The 17,197-nt window shown below is 36.1% G+C and overlaps 2 protein-coding genes across 3 annotated transcripts; one reads left to right on the forward strand and one right to left on the reverse strand.

The window, feature by feature from the left end:
- Window positions 1–28: 28 nt before the first annotated feature.
- Window positions 29–14,194, reverse strand: LOC122407726 (protogenin B-like). Of its 2 annotated transcripts, none has more exons than XM_043414122.1 (16): window positions 13,910–14,194; window positions 12,051–12,316; window positions 11,649–11,787; window positions 10,754–10,910; window positions 10,574–10,642; window positions 10,249–10,475; window positions 9,806–10,090; window positions 9,373–9,657; window positions 9,085–9,252; window positions 8,152–8,679; window positions 7,738–7,836; window positions 7,463–7,616; window positions 6,875–7,383; window positions 6,442–6,719; window positions 6,173–6,283; window positions 29–5,456 (listed from the first exon to the last, which is right to left on the reverse strand). In XM_043414122.1, the coding sequence occupies exons 1-16, from the start codon at window positions 13,974–13,976 to the stop codon at window positions 5,262–5,264; spliced, it is 3,537 nt and encodes a 1,178-aa protein (XP_043270057.1). In that variant the 5' UTR covers window positions 13,977–14,194; the 3' UTR covers window positions 29–5,261. The 2 variants fall into 2 exon arrangements, with proteins under 2 accessions (XP_043270057.1, XP_043270056.1); XM_043414121.1 differs by having other exon boundaries at window positions 11,649–11,802; window positions 13,910–14,193.
- Window positions 14,195–14,297: 103 nt separating this feature from the next.
- On the forward strand, window positions 14,298–17,128 carry Pex11c (Peroxin 11c). Its single transcript, XM_043414147.1, has 3 exons — window positions 14,298–15,458; window positions 15,596–15,774; window positions 16,286–17,128. Exons 1-3 carry the CDS (start codon window positions 15,213–15,215, stop codon window positions 16,593–16,595), a joined length of 735 nt encoding a protein of 244 aa, XP_043270082.1. The 5' UTR covers window positions 14,298–15,212; the 3' UTR covers window positions 16,596–17,128.
- Window positions 17,129–17,197: the final 69 nt, after the last annotated feature.

The raw sequence follows: 17,197 nt of genomic DNA on the forward strand, positions 1-17,197 counted from the left end.
CCCCCCCCCCCCCCCCCCCCTCCCCTCATTCCATCATTCACAATTAACTGTAGTAATACAATTTTTTTTTTTTTTTCGACTTCATGTCCCACCGTCTCGCCTTTATTTTTTGTTTTATCTCCTTCTTTCACGCTGTCTCTGTGTAAATTATAAAACGCTATTTACGCGTTTACGTTCGAGTATCAGTCGAATTTTATGTATCCTGTGAGGTAAATGGTATAAAAATTAAATAATAGAAATCTAGTAGGTACTGCGGGTTAAGTTATCGTTAAGTAATCGGATCGTGATCACCCTTCGTCTCATATGAATAAAAAATAATGAAAAAGGGCAATCGCGCTGTTAGAGGTATATTCGTTCGACTAGAATCGCTGTACGATCTAGTTAATACTTGGTCAGTGTATGAACCAACGCAAAACGAAATATGGTTTTTTTCCCTTCATTTTTTACTGTACAACATTGTTTGCCGGAAGAAGGAACCGAAAGAAGATACGCAGATTCCTCGTATTCTTGCTCTTGTAGTATTCATTGTTTCTCCTTTCTATAGTTCTTATTACAAATAAAACGGGAAACGATATTGAGAAGTACTGAGAAGATTGATGCTTTATGAATCAACGACTTTTAATGCTTTTTTTAATATTACGAACAAAGATGATCGTGTTGTAAACGATCGGTGACCGCTTTGCAAACTTTATTGCTAATGAAAAACCGAGAATTCATCATTGGTACAAATTTCTTTTATACACGATATCTAATTTAAGCAACTATTCATTTGCTTTTATTCCGATCAACCACGAGTTTAATATTTTATGGTTTTTGTACTTTTAATCAATCGATCAGCCAAACGTATAAAATGATTCATTTGCCACCGGCATTTCCTCGCTTCTCTGTTGAGCTGGGGGAAAAAAAAAAAAAAAGAAAAGAAAATCCTCGAACTACTCGGAATAGAAAACGCGATCGAATGTGATCGCAAATGTTGTGAATTTACGTTTCGAATGACGATTTTTCATTGATATTGAGAATGGAAAATGCAGCTACGAGTGTAATAATGACCGAAAACTGCCTTATTTTAACGGAAACGGAAATCGTAAATTTAAAAAAAAAAAAAGAAAAAACGCATACGAAATACGTGTGCTCATAAATGCCTAGTTCTTACGTGTATAGGATTAATTTTTTGTTTTTCATTTCCATAGCAACGGACAAATTTACCAAACGTATGGAAATAAATCTAAATAATACAAGGAGCAAGAAATAAAACGTCACGCTAATAAATTGTGTTATTACAATTGATGCGCAATTTACTAAATAACGCGATTAATAAATTCATTGCTTAAGTTATAATAAACTCAAAGAATTTGTCCACCATCGGTGGAGGCCGGATTTCCCGTACGATGTTTACCGGTGTACGCGCGAATGACGCTGATATTGTTTTTTCCCCTTTTTGTTTGCATGTTTGTTAACGTTAATTACAGTACGATGACCCCACCTCCCACTTCTAATATTTAATACGCGAGACTTAAACGTGTGCTGCCCTTGTCACCCAAAATAAAAAATGCCTGTGGGTACATAATCCCCGCGCGCGCGCGCGCGCGCGTGTGTGTGTGTGTGTGTGTGTGTTTGTGTGTGTTATGTTTAAAAACGATGAAAATAAAAAATAAAACATTGTACAAAGCTAGATGCCACTGTTGAGGAACCAAAGTTCTAACTCTAGGAATTTCGTAATGAGCTCTTGCAATACACTGGGATTATTTTCGTCGATTTTCATAAAAACTCTATATTACAAAGGAATGGTAGTAACTATGTTTTCTTTATCTCCCGTATTTACCTCCCTCGCACTTGAATACAGACTCGAGAAAAAAATTAAAAGTAACGATCAACAAGGTAGACATAGTGACAGAAATGTGGAGTGTTAAAAAAAACTGTCAGATGATTCGATTATATTGGATAAGAATGTATAAATCACCTTTTTTGCTCGGTGCTCACAAACTGTACATTACTGTAAGATGCATTTGTTGATTTTTTGTTCTTTTATAATTACTTTACGCCCGCAACGACAGGGGTTTTGGCGTCGGATTATTCTATTGCAATGAACGTTCAAGATATTATATTACTATATGCATGTGTCATCTTCATAACGAAACAAAATGCTTAAATCACGAACGTACACTGTTGGGACAAACACGCCCGCCCGTTTCAAGCGAAGAAAAAGTGGCAACTATTGCATACGCTGTTACAACAGGATTGGGCATATTTGAAAATGAAAATGTCAAATGACTTCCGTGACAAACAACGATTATTTGATAAATGGATTTAATCATTATACAGTGGAGTAATGAAGCTTCGGAATATTAAATTAGAAATGAGTTTTTTCTTCTCACAATACATTTCGTTTGAAAAAGTTTGGAAAAAAAAATCATTTTTTCAAATTCATGTGAAATGCCCAATTCCGTCATAGGAGGTGATCATCGATCTCGAGAGATCAACGAAACTCAAGCGTTATGGAAAGTTAAATATCTGTAACAATGATTTGCGAGCCTCTGGTGTATTTCGAATCAGTCGGAGTTCTTTCTTCTATCGCGTAAATTACCATTGGAAAGGAAAACTTTCTTTCTCAAGTGTTTGATAACAGATTTAAATTAATGGTACCTGATAAAAATTGTAACGACAGTGTATCGTTGAGAAAAATCTGTAGCCTTACGATTAGGGATATGGAAAATATTATATAGAATTCAATGATAAAACGACGAGCCTTTCTCTGTTATGTGTATGATATCATACAAAAAAGGGTTTTTTTTTTTTTGCAAGTTTCTTTTGCATTACAAATGTCGTGCCAATAATTTTGGTCCACAGGGAAATTCGGTACTCAGCAATTTGTCGAGAATCCAAAAAATTCTGTGATACTATCAGTCGCTGCTTCGTTGCATCGTACAGAGAATGTATTTGTCGATTTGCCATGAATCGATTTATCTTTACACGCATATATGATGCAATGTGAGAGACTTTTGAAAGTTACCATCGTCAATAATGCATGTAAGTGAAGTTTCAAAGAAAGAAATCGACATACTTTTTTAGTTTCAGTTCAGCTGCGTAGATTCCAAATTCTGCAGATCCACCTAAATCGTTGGTTTCAAATTTTTCTCATGTAAAGTATTATTGAACGGGTTTTTTTGTTCACTCGTTTCTGTGTCCGGAAAGAAATAATCTGATTAAATCGCGTGTGCTCCAATGAAAATTGTTGCTTAATAGTTGAATAATCGTGAATCATGAATGTTACGAAGTATTGAATAACAATGAATGAAGGTACGGTAATAACATTGACATTTCTACATCTCGCTCTAAACGATATAACTTAGTCTATCAGGTACTGAGTTGGGTTTTTCTTTTCATTATTATTATTCTCTTTCTATTCGGTCTCTTCTCTTTCGTTTGCCTATGTTTTTTATCTTTCATTCTGTCATGTCTGTCATGGTAACATGCACCTGTTCGGCATATGTGTATCTGCGCTTGCTTGTTTGTTAGTGTGTTAGTATCCTCTGCGTTGTGTTCGCCCTGAATAGAAACGCCAAATAAGATTGAAAACTAATTGGTCCTGGATTATATACACAAATAGTTATATAAATATAAATATCCTGGCTTCGTGTAAACGAAAAGGCTCAAGGGGACCTTCCTACTTTATGTTCCTTAAAGTTTTTTTTTTCCCTTTCGGAAGTAAAAGAAATCGGATTCCATCGCGTTTGTTCAAGAGTTTTTAGCCTCCCCTTAAGAATAAGCGTAAAGAGTATTTCTATGAGTCAATCCCATATTGCTCTCTCGTTTACAAAATCATACCCAATGAAATTAATATTTAATTGCAGCTACAAACAACAAATGCAAATATAAAATACTACGAATATTCATTGAAAGTGAAGGAAATCGACGCAGGTAAATCGATAAAGATTAACAATAACAAAAATTCTATTGGCTAAAAATCAGTACGATCGTGAATGTCTCGAAAGAAAAAACAAGCTTGAAATTGAAAAGTTCCATAGACTCTTTTGATTCTGACGAACTTCGTAGATTCAATATTTTGCGATGCTTCGAATCCTCATTTTTAAGATCGTGCAGAACTGCGTTTTTTCAATTACAACATCTAGGAACCCTAAGCACATCTATTGTACCGAGTATTGTTCCAAAGATTATTGTTTCATTGTTCAACATGATAAGACGATTTCAGAGATAAATAAAAAATGGAATTTAAAATGATTGCAAGCGGCAACGTAAAGCTATTTGACACTCCGATAAATGTATAACGCGTTCGATTCAAATCTGAACTTGTTCCCTCGCAGAAGAAGCTACCGCATTTAGTGTTCTTGAAAATTCGGCACTGCAAACCATGAGTCTATTGCTATCTTGTTACTTCCAAATTAATTGATGATTGAAGAAAAAAAGATAATGAAAATAATAATATGGAATGTACTCGTTTTCGATCAGTGCATCGAAGTAATAAGAAGAGAATGGAATTCGGTTAAGAGTATTTATATCCGACGTGGTATAACTCTGGTGTATATTTCATTTCGCGGTCAAAATGTCTGTTGTTGATTTAAATTCCGTATCGGGGAAACGTTTTATAGACATATTCACAATTAACGGCTATAAAAATTATATACAATATTATTATAAATTTCTTGTGATCCTGCTTGAGAGTCTCAATCCTCATTTTTGTTACTTCCCTTTTCGCTATTCTCTGTTGATAATATAAATTGTTTTTTAATTTAATTCTGAGGCAAGAACGACCGAGATTCCGAACGTGAGCAAGTAGTCTAGATTTACGAGTAACTAGGGTAAAGAAAAAATTATATACTCGTAATAAATGACGCGAATTTCAACGAAACGATACCTTCTTGTGTCGTAACGGTGTAATAGTGCGACGACGATTAATCTCGGCGGTTATCGCGCTTTTAATGTTTCGTTCTCTTTGACATTTTTTTTTTTTTTTTGAGGGTTTGCGGCTGCTAAGCATTTACATAAAGGAAAATGCTTCCTGAGGGTCGACGACAAGCTGCGCTAAGTTGATCTTTCAATTATTTACAGGCTCTCGAAAGACCGTTTTGGGAGTACTCATTGTGCTTGTTTTACCCTTACCGCTTTTTTCTTTTTGTTTTGTGCACTTCTTCGCCGCGCTCAGCTCCTTGCCATTCTCGCAACCCTCTCCCTCCCCTTCTCTCTCTCTCTCTCTCTATCTGCTCGCTTTGTTTCAAACGGCAGATCGACTTTTGTTACCTCTCTCAACCGTTGGGCTCAAGCACAGGCATCGCTATCGGTACAGTTTTACGAGGCGAAGCATTCCGACAACCGAGATTGTTGTTCAAACTGTTGTCACTCCCTGCCAACGTACAGTCCATCATCGTCAGCTCAGTTATATTCAAAACTGAATCGGGCTCTTGTCTGTTTGAAACCGGACTACCACCACTCTGTTTACACTAGTAACAACAAAATCAATTATTTTTTTACACTCTTTCGCAAGGATCAAGAATTATGGTTCTTTGCGGTGTCATAAAATCTCCACCCGTACGACGATGACACGAATGGTCTGTACCCTCGAGTCAAAAAAACAACTTATTTTCTTCACTATTGAAATCTCACGACATACGATAATTCAACCCTATTATTCAAAAAATATGAGAAACACTTTATGCAGAAAATAAAATTGAAGTTGCTTTCTACTATTTGGTTGCAGTTAGAAAATCCAGATTGTAGAGATCGGGGATTAATACGGTAATTGTGACGTAGAAATGATTCAGTTAAACTATTAGAACATTTGCATTAAACATTTTAAAACCAAGTACGTTGCTCGTTGAAAAACATTTAGAACGAGTAAAAAAATTTTCCTACGCATTAATCTTGAAGAGGATGTTTTCCGGCAATAGCAATGCGAAGAAAAAAAGAGAACGATATAAATACATAATAAACGGTCAGTCAGTTGAGAGAGTCGGAAAAGTTCGAGTCGAGCGTGTGCTAAGCGATTGAAAACTCATATTGTTCTTATTCATTCCGTTGATAAAAACAATAGTTAATATTCGTGTATTGTAACTTATTTCACGCATCATTTTTGTCCCGATAAATTACTATTATCCCACAATCTTGTGAAGACAAAAAAAGGATTTACATAGATGATGGATATGATTGAGGATGATACCTGTGGATTCTCCGTGATTCGTAGATCCTTCGATTCGTCGTGAGAAGAGTTCCAGGGCGTCAGAAGAGGTTCTTTCACGCAATTCTCGAGAACGCCATTTGGGTGTCCGCCCTGAAACGATGGGGGAAATTTTTCAATGTTCTCGCGGTCGATGAATTATTTTCATTAGTATACATAAAAAAAAATAAAAATAATAATAGGTGAGTTATGAATTTCACAGTCGAAAATTTTAGCAATAATTTGCAAACAGTTTCTATCGACGATTTTACCTTAGTGTCGCACTGTGGATTAGTTGAGGTAGGAGAAGAAGCACAAAGCTCAGCCAATTCAATTTCGTTGCGAACTATTTGAGGAGTCATCTGTTGAATAACAGGAGTCGCTGACCTTTCGACGCAACAACCATTGCTCCTTCTCATCAATGCTCGACTCTTTTGCGATTGTGAGCTTTCTCTTAAGGAACGAGAATTTTCGCATTTCTTTCGACAATACATACTGCACAAACATACCGTTATGCAACAGATGCTAATGCTCACACCTATTATTATTCCTAGAAACGGGAAAAAAAATCATATCTCAAGATTCTTTATGGCAATTTTCAATTTTTGAGCCTAACAACAATAAGAGGAAACAAGTGAAGTACGACCAGATTTTTTGAAGAGCAATACGGGATTAAGAAAAAAAAAAAAAAAAAGAAAAACTCACCGAGACTCTGATCAGGTTTGGTTTTCTGGGGTGGTTTTTGTTCGTCCGTTTTGGTTGGACCTTTCGAGGGACTGCTGTTTCCACCTGTAATAATGAATATCGGATCCGAGGGTCGTCCGTATCCAGCTTTGGTTGCGGCTTGAACCATAACGTCGTAACGTTTACCAGTGAGCAGATCTGACAAAGTAACCGAAGTTTTATTGCCCGGTACCGTGACGTTGCCCCATGTTAACGTCGATTCCGTCAGATCACTCGTGTACGAAACAAAATAATTTTGAATCACGCCGTTCGTTTCGGTCGGTTGTTTCCAGGCAATTTTTGCGTTTGTACCATTGCCGATGAACCATTGTACGTCCTCGGGCTTTCCAGGAACATCTTCGCTCGTATAACACTCTATACTATCGCTAAATTCTTCCATCTGGATTGTACCATTTCCCACGCTTCGCATTTTGAATTGATACATTGTAAATGGCTTGAGTTGATCGATTATTACTAATTTACTATCGTGTCTGAAATTCCATCAAAAAAATGATAAAACATCGTTTATCGATTAAATTTAATAATCTATTTCTATGCATCGAAACTTACACAAAGATACATTGAGTTCTTTCAGGATCTGGTTCGTACACTGGTTGATAACAAATTTCATAAGTTTGTCCCTCGTTGATATTAGAAATTTCCCACGTAAGAAGAATCTTTGTCGATGAAATTTGCGAGGCTTGCAGGGCACTTGGAACATTATCTGATAACGAATAAATTTATTTTCAATGAACTACTCCCTGCTCTCTCCTTAATAGAACAATATATATATATATATATATATATCTTTATTCTAGCAACAGAAATATTATATCCAGTCTTACCAGAAATGGCTTGAGTCGATTCAATAGTTTCAGTCAGGCAATCTATCTCAACACCAGAATCGATCATACACAGATCCATTGTGTACGAAACATTAGTTTCTACGAAAATTTCGAGATTCAAAAATATAATCGCGGTATTTTATTAAGAGGGAACAATTCAAGTTTCTTATTACAAAATATTATCCATTGTGAATTTTATCTTTAATTTTATAATTCCCATGATTCTGATTTATTTTATAGTATATTAGCTTGTCCAAACTTTGGCAGTTTTGTCGTTCCATAATTTTTTTAATATTGAAAAAAGGACATGCCTACAAACAAGCAGCGCGTAATTTCCATGATTTATGCGCACATAAAAATTTGGGTATGAGTTTTTATGGACAATTATTCCCTGCACAATGGGGCTCGACTTACCTAGACTCGTGAATAGATATTCTGTAGTATTTATCGGCAGTGTAACGGTAAGTTTATCACCATTATTATAGTCACTATGGATTCTCCATGAGTCTCCATGATTCAAAGTTGGCAAGTGATTTTGCCACTTTTCTTTCCAATTCCAAGACATTTTGATGGTCGAAGCGTTGAAGCGAGTTATTTGAACGTATACGAAATTTCTCAACTTGGGTTTGTCGGTTTCCAAAGGCGGTAAAACGACGCTCGTCCAGCCAAGCTGAGTCTCACTCATATTCGGCCATCCTTGGCTCGTTCTAGCCAACACGCGAAAGTGATACCGAGCTCCGGGCAACAAATCAGTTATTACGTAGTGTCGTACGGTTGCGGGCAAAAAGTGTACTCGCCAGGCTTGTTGATCGTCAAGTCTCCATTGTAATTTGTATTCTTCAATGACTCCTCTAGCCTCTTTGCTTGACAAAGGTTCCCAACTGGCATTGATTTTTGTACTGTCGAGCGGCTCGACCCGTATTTTCGGTACAGCTTTGGGAACTGTGAAAATACAACGGGGGAAATAATTTTTAGACATATTTCTGGGATTATAATTCTCCTATCTCCTATTTTATGACATTTTCTCCAAAGCTTCGCATCGCGGTGAATTTGAAAATTATTATTTTTCTTTGTAAAAGTTTTTTCGTTTTTATTTAAATGATCGTTGAATAATAATGACCACGAATCCTAAGAGAAAAAAAAAAAAAAAAAAAACAAATAGAAATAACATCAAAATTAATGTTCGATTTATCGAAAATTGTTAAGAAACGTATTTTTTGGTAATGCATGAAAAGTTTTGTGCCGAGTTTCTGAATGCATACGCTTCCAAAATGTTAATATTGGTTCTTTTTTTTGATAGTTCCCTTCGCGAAAATGAAAAATTTAATGTTATTTATGTATATTTACCACTCGCCGCTGTCGAACAAACGATTGTGGCAGACTGATCGCTTGCTCCGTGATTATTCCACACTCTGACGTAGAAAGAATAATTAGTAAACGGTTCGAGAAGTTTCGTGACTTCTACCGATGTGGAATTGCCCGGTTCCGGTGGAGAAATTTCTTCCTGACCACCATCTTTTAATATAAAAAAAAAAACGAAAGGTTACAATTAGCCTGCAACTCGCTATTATTTTTTTATTCTTTTATACACGTCGTAATATACGTCTTATGTGTACACATTGAAAAAAGAAATACCTTCGGGCCTGTAATGGACGGTATACGCTGTAATACGAGTAGACTCCAAAGACTTTGGTGGTTCCCAGGAAATGAATATTTTAGAAGGTGACGGAGCGTGACATTTGAGAGAAGTCGGCGCTGCTGGGCTGTGTCTTGATGTGTTTACTTGTAAATGACCAGCCGCCCAAATTTCACCGGCTGCGTTCACCGCCACGCACTGATAAATACCCGAATCTGACGGAACCGTCGCCGATATTGCTAAATCCATTTTATTTTGTTCTTTCTCATATGTCGTTCGTCGACCTGAAATTTCATTCAATTAGAAAAACCCGGCAAATGAGAGAGAGAGAGAGAGAGAGAGAGAGAGAGAGAGAGAGAGAGAGAGAGAGAGAGAGAGAGAGAGAGAGAGAGAGAGAGTAGAGCCCTGAGCTCAGGAATTCGTATAACGCACCATTCGTCGTAATATTTGCCGAATCCTTTAGCCAATAAATCTTTGGCGTTGGAGTTCCCTGCGCCTGACATTTGAATCTCACTGTTCGTCCATTAGGAAAGCTCTGGCTCGTCGGTTTTTTCAAAAAACTCGGTGGTACCATAATGTCAATGGTAATATTTTGTATATCAGAATTTTTCGTCGAACACGAGTAAATACCCGCATTCGAAAGACTCACATTTTCTAATGCAAGAATGGCAATACCCTTCGTAGAATTCAATAGAATTCGCGGTACAGCGGGACCGTCTATTATGAAAATTTATTGCTATCCATTAGTTAACCCGTCAAAGTTAAGAGTGACATATGATATGAATCAACGCCTTGAAATATATAATGAGGAAAAATTATTCTATTTCTATCTCATCAGACAGTTCAATCCCGGATTCAAAAATCTTCCAACTTGCCTGAATATCGTGGAAAAAATGTCCACGTGACAGTGGTTGATGGGTACCCGGATGCTGCGCATGCTAGACTAATATTCGAACCATTCATCAGTCGATGGGTGTAGGATATTTGGGGAAACAGTGAGATCGGTATTGCCGGCTCATTTGTTCGGCTTGCAACGTTTACCGTGAGTTTTGCTTCTTTGCTCTTTTTGGTTTTCTTTATATGATCATTTGCCGCAGTACACCTGCCATAATAAACGAACAGTGTGTTTAATCATTAATATAAAATGATAATTCTATTATCATAATCAAAATAACGTGAGTATAAAAAATGTTGTACTACCTATATGAACCGGCATCGGAGAGTTTCGTTGAGCTTATGTAAAGAACACCTGGCCGTACAAAATAATATCTGCAAAATAAAACCATCATTGGAATGTTTCAAATTTCCCCCTTCTGTTTTCTCTATCTTCCTTGAATTTTTCTTTAATTCTCGTCTATCTCAAAGTATTAAAATGCTCACTTGGTGCTATTACGATCAATATTTAAAGTCTCGCCGTTATGCTGCCACGTTATATTCGCTGGAAATGGTATGCTGTCAATGAGACACGAAAACCTAGCAATTTCTCCCTCTCCCACTGTCATATCTTCGGGCGACTCCTTAAAATTATGCGACAACTCTGAAAATAGTCATACATGTTGTTGATCGAGAAACAATTTTTGAATTCTTATTTTTATCATCATCATTAATAGCATTATTATCATTATTAACATACCCCATCGAACCCCAATTGTACACCAAATAGTTCGAAAAAAATATTCTCATTTAATATTTGAAACTTTGACGATCAACCACGTGAAATCGTGTTCGTCAAAACAATAATCATTATATTTTATAAAATAATCGAACGATTTCTGTGAACATTGGTACAAAGAATCTTTATACGCCTACCTAGTATTTCATGTTTTCAATAATTTTTTTTATAACTGTAGAAGAATAAAGTCACAAGCAAAGTCCTGACATTACAACTGAAACTTCTCCCATTTGCTAAGATCATTCTTTCCCGCCAACTTCGGGAGAAGGGAACTTATTGTTTTTTTTTTTCATTATTATTCATAACATTCAGACAGAATCAGAATTGCAGCAAATTACTGTTCTCAAAAAATTATTGTAGAGCGAAAGAGCCCAGCACCATGGCTCAACTCGTTTTTCGTGGAATTTTCAAATTCTATTGACAACGATAGATATTTCAAATTTTAAAACACACACATACGAAGCTCCTTCCGTATGGGTCAACACTTTTTCAATGTTGAAAAATAGTTGAAATCCATCCTTTTTGGTATTTCCATAAGCGAATACATGTTCTCAATATAGCTATCGTTTGAACTGCGCAATTTGCAGGTGACACCGAACTCACCAGCCACTTGAACGATGGTCGGTGCTGATCGCAGGTATCCTCCGGAACTCACTCGTGCTACGCATCTATATTCATGTTTTTTCGAACCTTTTCCAGACACCGATGAAAAACTTTCGCGTCCCTTTGATTTTTGTGACAACTGCGAATTTTGTTTCTGTGTTCAATTGTTTAATGAATTAGAACATATATGCGATAGGAATTTATATTTTTCACCATAAATGTGATAAGATACAAAATAAATCATTGTTCCATTATTTTGACAAAGGGGATCGAGTAATCGATTAAAAAAATAATTATCGATTGTTGTATTCCGCGAAGCTATATTAGCTATATATTAATTATCAATGTTTATTAATAATATTAATGATTATTATCAATATTAATGTTTGTATATCCGCTTACTTTGTAAATGTGGAGTGAGCCATTGTATAATAAACCGCAGCGTGCAATTCCACAAGGAGGTGCAGGTACACCATTGTGTAACCAAGATATATCCTGATCATTTCCAGACGATTGACAACTAAGAGTGACTCCTCGCTTCCCCAATACAACCGTCCCTCCAGGTTCAATGCCCAAACTAAAGTCGGAATATTTTGTCAGACCAAGATCGGAGCCTTCAATTTTTGAACCATTTTTACTGCTGTAAACTCCGCTCGAACCTCTAACACCTAATGATTATTCATAAAAATATTGTAAAATTCCGGTAGTATACATGAAAACAAATCGAAGCATTATTTGTGCATGCTAGCACCCATTAATTTTGTGCACAAATCAAATTTTTGCAAAAATCGCTTCATCATATTGATAGAGAATTTATCGTAGATAAAAACTCCCAATAGCATCTCCAGCATCATCTATGCATTCCAATGATAGGTCATAGGATTGAGTCTCACATTCCGCCGCTAATGCATGAAAATTCTATAATTATTTTTGGCAAAAATTAAAAAGTCCTATGTAGGTATGTAGGTAAAAAAGATCCAATATTGGGATTGCTGGGGTAAGAGTCAGCATTGACAACTCAAACATATTTTTGGATAACCGAATCTCATATGCGATATACAGGGCTCCCGAATGCTAACACAAAAGGTTTTTCTTTATAACGAGAAACTTGATTATTGTGCTGGTAGAATGGGTAGAAAGATGTACTCCATGAAAATTGCATAGTTGAAACGATGATTATCGGTAACTAATCCTTAAGCCCAAATCCTAAAATCTCTGGACATTAGCCAATTTATATTTATTAAAGTTTGATTCATAAGAATAGTTATTTCAAAATAAAAATGAGACCAGTAATCAACAAAAATTATTTGTAAAATTCAAAAGACTCAAATGAACTTGAAGATCAATAGAATATGTTTTTAGCTGAAACAGCATCTCTGTCTAGCTATTGTAATGTGCCCTGCAAATGAAAAAAAAATTTTGTAAACGATACTGTAAAAAATTCAACTCTGCAGATATTTTACGAATCAAATTTCGATATAAAACCCGCAAATATTGTTTACACGATTCAAAAGAGAAATTAATTGATTCAAACTGTCCATGACATTTTTCAAAATCACATGCAAACGCATGCTTGTGCAAAAATCATAAACAAGGAAAAAAAACGATCTACTTGTTAAAAAAAAATATATGCAATAAAAAAAGGAACCTTAGCACAGATTTGCGGTCTTTTGAAAATAAAGCTCGTGCAGATGCCTCGTCACTTTGCCATGTGCTTTAATCATCGGTAAACACACGACTTGGGCAAATTTTTTCATCGAAAAGAAAATGGGAATGCCGTATTCGAATGTAAGATTAAAAAACTAAGAGGTATGAAATAATATAAGTTGAAGAATGTAATATAGTTAATCGAGCAATGGAATTCCGAAGGCAGGGGGAAGGGGAAGGGTTATTGTTCGGAAAAACGTTGGACTCATTGTTACGCGATAGTGACATATTCTCGTGGCAATATTTCGCGATCGATCGTGTCGGGGTGCCGTGTGTTCATGACGCAAAAAACCTATATATATAAATATATATGTATGTATATATATGAATACAGCTATATACATATAACCTGCGAATAACGTTTGACCACGACGAAAAATGTTCAATACCGGTGTTTCCGATCGATAAAACATCATGGAAAGACGAAAAAAATAGTGGCACGTGTGAAAAGCATTCCGAATGATAACAACGGAAAACGCGAGTAAGGATTCGGAGACGCATCAATAGATTTGGAAGAGTGAATGAGTAAAACAAGACGGAAAAACGTAACGCACCTGCGGTGCAAACGGGCTCGAGCACTTCCGTAAACAAGATGCCGAGCAAAAGCACCCGCGCCGCCATAAATACGCGCTCATCGGCACTCGCGTTTTTTAACCACTTCGACTTCACTGATGAACAATCACGTTGACACGCCGCTGCTGCTTCTTTTCGTTGACAGAATCGGGGCGCGTTATTCTTCGCCGCATGTTTGACATCGACTGTTTCATATATGTGTATACATATATTATATTATATTTTACACACGCACACACACATATATATATGCATACAATCTAAACTACACCATCAAGCGATACGTTTTATCCAAGTTTTATCGAAGAATGAGAGAGAACGGACACACACGAGATCGCGCGTGCACTTTTCTCACGAGCCACCCTTAGTTCGCTATTCGTACACTCAAGCGCAACCATCTGTAGCCCAAAAATTATATAGCGCTATATTTTTCTGCAGCGGTCAACTTCGGAAGGCAGCGTATTGTCCTCTTATATATGCTCAACCAACGCTGCAGATTTCTTCTAATTCCTCTTTCTGCGGGGGGGCTGCTGCTTTTGCCGCGCGCGCATTTATATTTTATCAAGAGACACTCGGTAGAGTTCACCCGTTCACCCATTGGCCGATACGGGAACCGGAACCCAGAGGCCAGGTGGGATCGCCTCCACACGGTACTGAGGCCCCACCACCAAACGGTAGAAAGAAAAGAGAGACTCGGTAGAGTCCGAGAGTCTCGGAGTCTCGGGGTGGTCTCGGGTCTCGGGACAGTACATTGACAGCCCTGTCATCTGCTCCTACTGACCTGGCCCGAGAGCTCGCTCGCCGACATCGTCGACGCCGGATTTTATTTTATTTTTATTTTTTTATATTATCTCTGAATAAATCGATTCGCGGTGGTGAGGGTAAAATTTGCATGCATATAATATTATATTGCTCTTCGGTGAGCGTGTGCTCTACGCAGGCGATAACACGAGAGAATGTATAATATATATCAATACATATGTGCGTATATAAATATACATGTACAAAATAGATGTGTACAGCTGCGACAAGTGTGATTTGATTTTTTATCTCTGAATTTAAAAAAACTATTTAAATTATATATGACGAAACCATAAGTATTTATTTCGTAAAAGTGTTTATTCTTCCTTATTCTTCCTTAGTCTCTCGCGCGCGAGTGCATATAACGACTATATGCGGGAAAAGGTCTCAAATATTGTTTTATTTTCAAACGTTTATAAACTCTGCGAGACACAATATGTGAAAAATAAACATAACAATTAACAGAAACAAGAAATTATCAAAATGGTTATTAAAATAAGGAAAATCGAGGTGATTTCGGAGATTTTAGAAAGTTACGATGGACGAGACAAGTTGTTGAAATTGTTTACTTACTCTGCTAAGCTTGCTACTCTATTTACTAAATCGCCGAAAACAAGTGAAAAATTCTCTCAATTTGGAAGTAAAATGAGCGAATGCCGAGTTATTTTGAGACTTATGAGCGATGTTCCTATATTGCAAGGTACAATAGCCTATGGATGGGGTAGACAGGTATGATATTAAATTTCTATATATACTTTCAGAAAAAATGAATTTGTATTGCACAGTAGAGAAAGCGAACAATTAAAAAACGTGAAACAATTTTTTTATCTATCCATGTGTAATTTTTGTTTTTGTATTAAAAATAGGAAACTAAAGGATTCGTGCGGCTAATGAAAGTACTAGAGAATATTATTGATCTCATTGCCTCACCTGTTGAACATATTTGTTGGATGGGAGAACAAAAATTTATCCTTGCTGATGAAAGATTTTGGGATCATTTGAGCACTTGGTTATGGAATACGAACCTTGCTCTTGCACTATTAATGTAGGTATGAAACTTGTTGCAATTTTTCAGTCTCGTTGTGCTTGTTACATAATTGTTTTTATTAAATCAGTGATGGGTCGTATACATTTTCAATAGAAATATATATTACAACAGAATTATTGAATTTTTAAGAAGTATTTATATCATCGATTCCCAAGTGGAAATTAAATTTTTGATTCGCAAGAATCGTAAAATTAAAAAATTGCATGAGAGATAGAAAATAAATCTGTGCGATTAAAATTATAATGTAGAAACATGTAAATTTTTCAAGTACGGCATAACTGGATTTAAAATCTGCATTTTCAGAACAGTTCATTTTGGCAGCAATCTGATTCTTGCTCGATCGATGGATCATTGGTCATTGATAATGAAAATTCCTAAATATTGAATATCCATTTTTCTTGATTTCTTGAAAAACTTTTGGAGTTCTGCTCAATGAAAACATTTATTTGCGAAAGTGTGTAAAACATTTGAAAAGAAATGATTATCATCGAAGTTATGAATTTTTTAGATCAATGGTAAAATTGATGGAAATGAAACCCGAGACGCGCCATGAATCATTCGTGAATCCACAAAATTTACCCGGAACTGGTACAAACCCAGTAGAGGCAGATTCCAAAGGATGGAATAATCAATTCTTGACTTGTCTGCGCTTGGGACTGGATTTAGTTTATGCAATGAATAGCCTTCCCTCGGGTCCACCCTGGCGAGTCCCCTTGAAATCATGGCAAGGAGGATTGCTCGGAACACTGTCAGCTTCAATAGGAATTTATCAACTGTACAAAAAAATTTATATCGCAGCGGATAGTTGTAACGGGTGAACTGTTGCTGCTATAAGTGCGAGAAAATGAATCCGTATTCCGGGAGTGAAAACATTTACTGCTCTGTTTGCCGACCTTTCAAATGGATTCTCAAACATTATTTTCGTCTCCGAACGTGCGATGATAGTGCGTAAATCGATGCTAAAAATTTTAAACTCGAGTAATATTTGTCGCAATCATGGTACCTGGTTTTTGTAATAAGAAAAATGTTCGTTATACAAGTATTTATTGTTGCCAACAAGTTGATTATTTTTTGTCACAAACAATAGTTTCAATTGTGTTGTTTAGCTATATAGAGGCACAAAAATGATCATTGTCATCTGAAATCTTTCAGTTTTCATAACAAAGAAAATCGGTATTTTTAAAAAATTTTCAATGTAGAGAGTCAATTGGCTCTTCTATAAATTGTACATACAGAGAAATACAATAATATATAATTCAAGCTGATGACGTAGATTTACATTTTTGTATTATTGAAAATTTTTGTTCAATATAGATGGAATTAAAGGACCCAGCGTCATATTTTCTTTTCATCGGTATTTTATATTTTTCGCATAACGTAAAACGTTAAATCAAAATGAATTTTCACGATTGTCAGATTT

The sequence above is a fragment of the Venturia canescens genome, chromosome 3 (genome assembly GCF_019457755.1).
Source record: "Venturia canescens isolate UGA chromosome 3, ASM1945775v1, whole genome shotgun sequence".
Classification (NCBI taxonomy): domain Eukaryota; kingdom Metazoa; phylum Arthropoda; class Insecta; order Hymenoptera; family Ichneumonidae; genus Venturia; species Venturia canescens.

Bases quoted from the DNA above. Each gene is read 5' to 3' on its own strand.
- Pex11c (XM_043414147.1), top strand. From the start codon at position 15,213: ATGGTTATTAAAATAAGGAAAATCGAGGTGATTTCGGAGATTTTAGAA. The intron at 15,459-15,595 runs GTATGATATTAA...TATTAAAAATAG, and splicing joins CCTATGGATGGGGTAGACAG to GAAACTAAAGGATTCGTGCG. The intron at 15,775-16,285 runs GTAGGTATGAAA...TGAATTTTTTAG, and splicing joins CTTGCTCTTGCACTATTAAT to ATCAATGGTAAAATTGATGG.
- LOC122407726 (XM_043414121.1), bottom strand. From the start codon at position 13,976: ATGGCGGCGCGGGTGCTTTTGCTCGGCATCTTGTTTACGGAAGTGCTC. The intron at 11,803-12,050 runs GTAAGCGGATAT...AATTGAACACAG, and splicing joins GCTCACTCCACATTTACAAA to AAACAAAATTCGCAGTTGTC. The intron at 6,720-6,874 runs GTGAGTTTTTCT...TCCCGTTTCTAG, and splicing joins CAAACCTGATCAGAGTCTCG to GAATAATAATAGGTGTGAGC.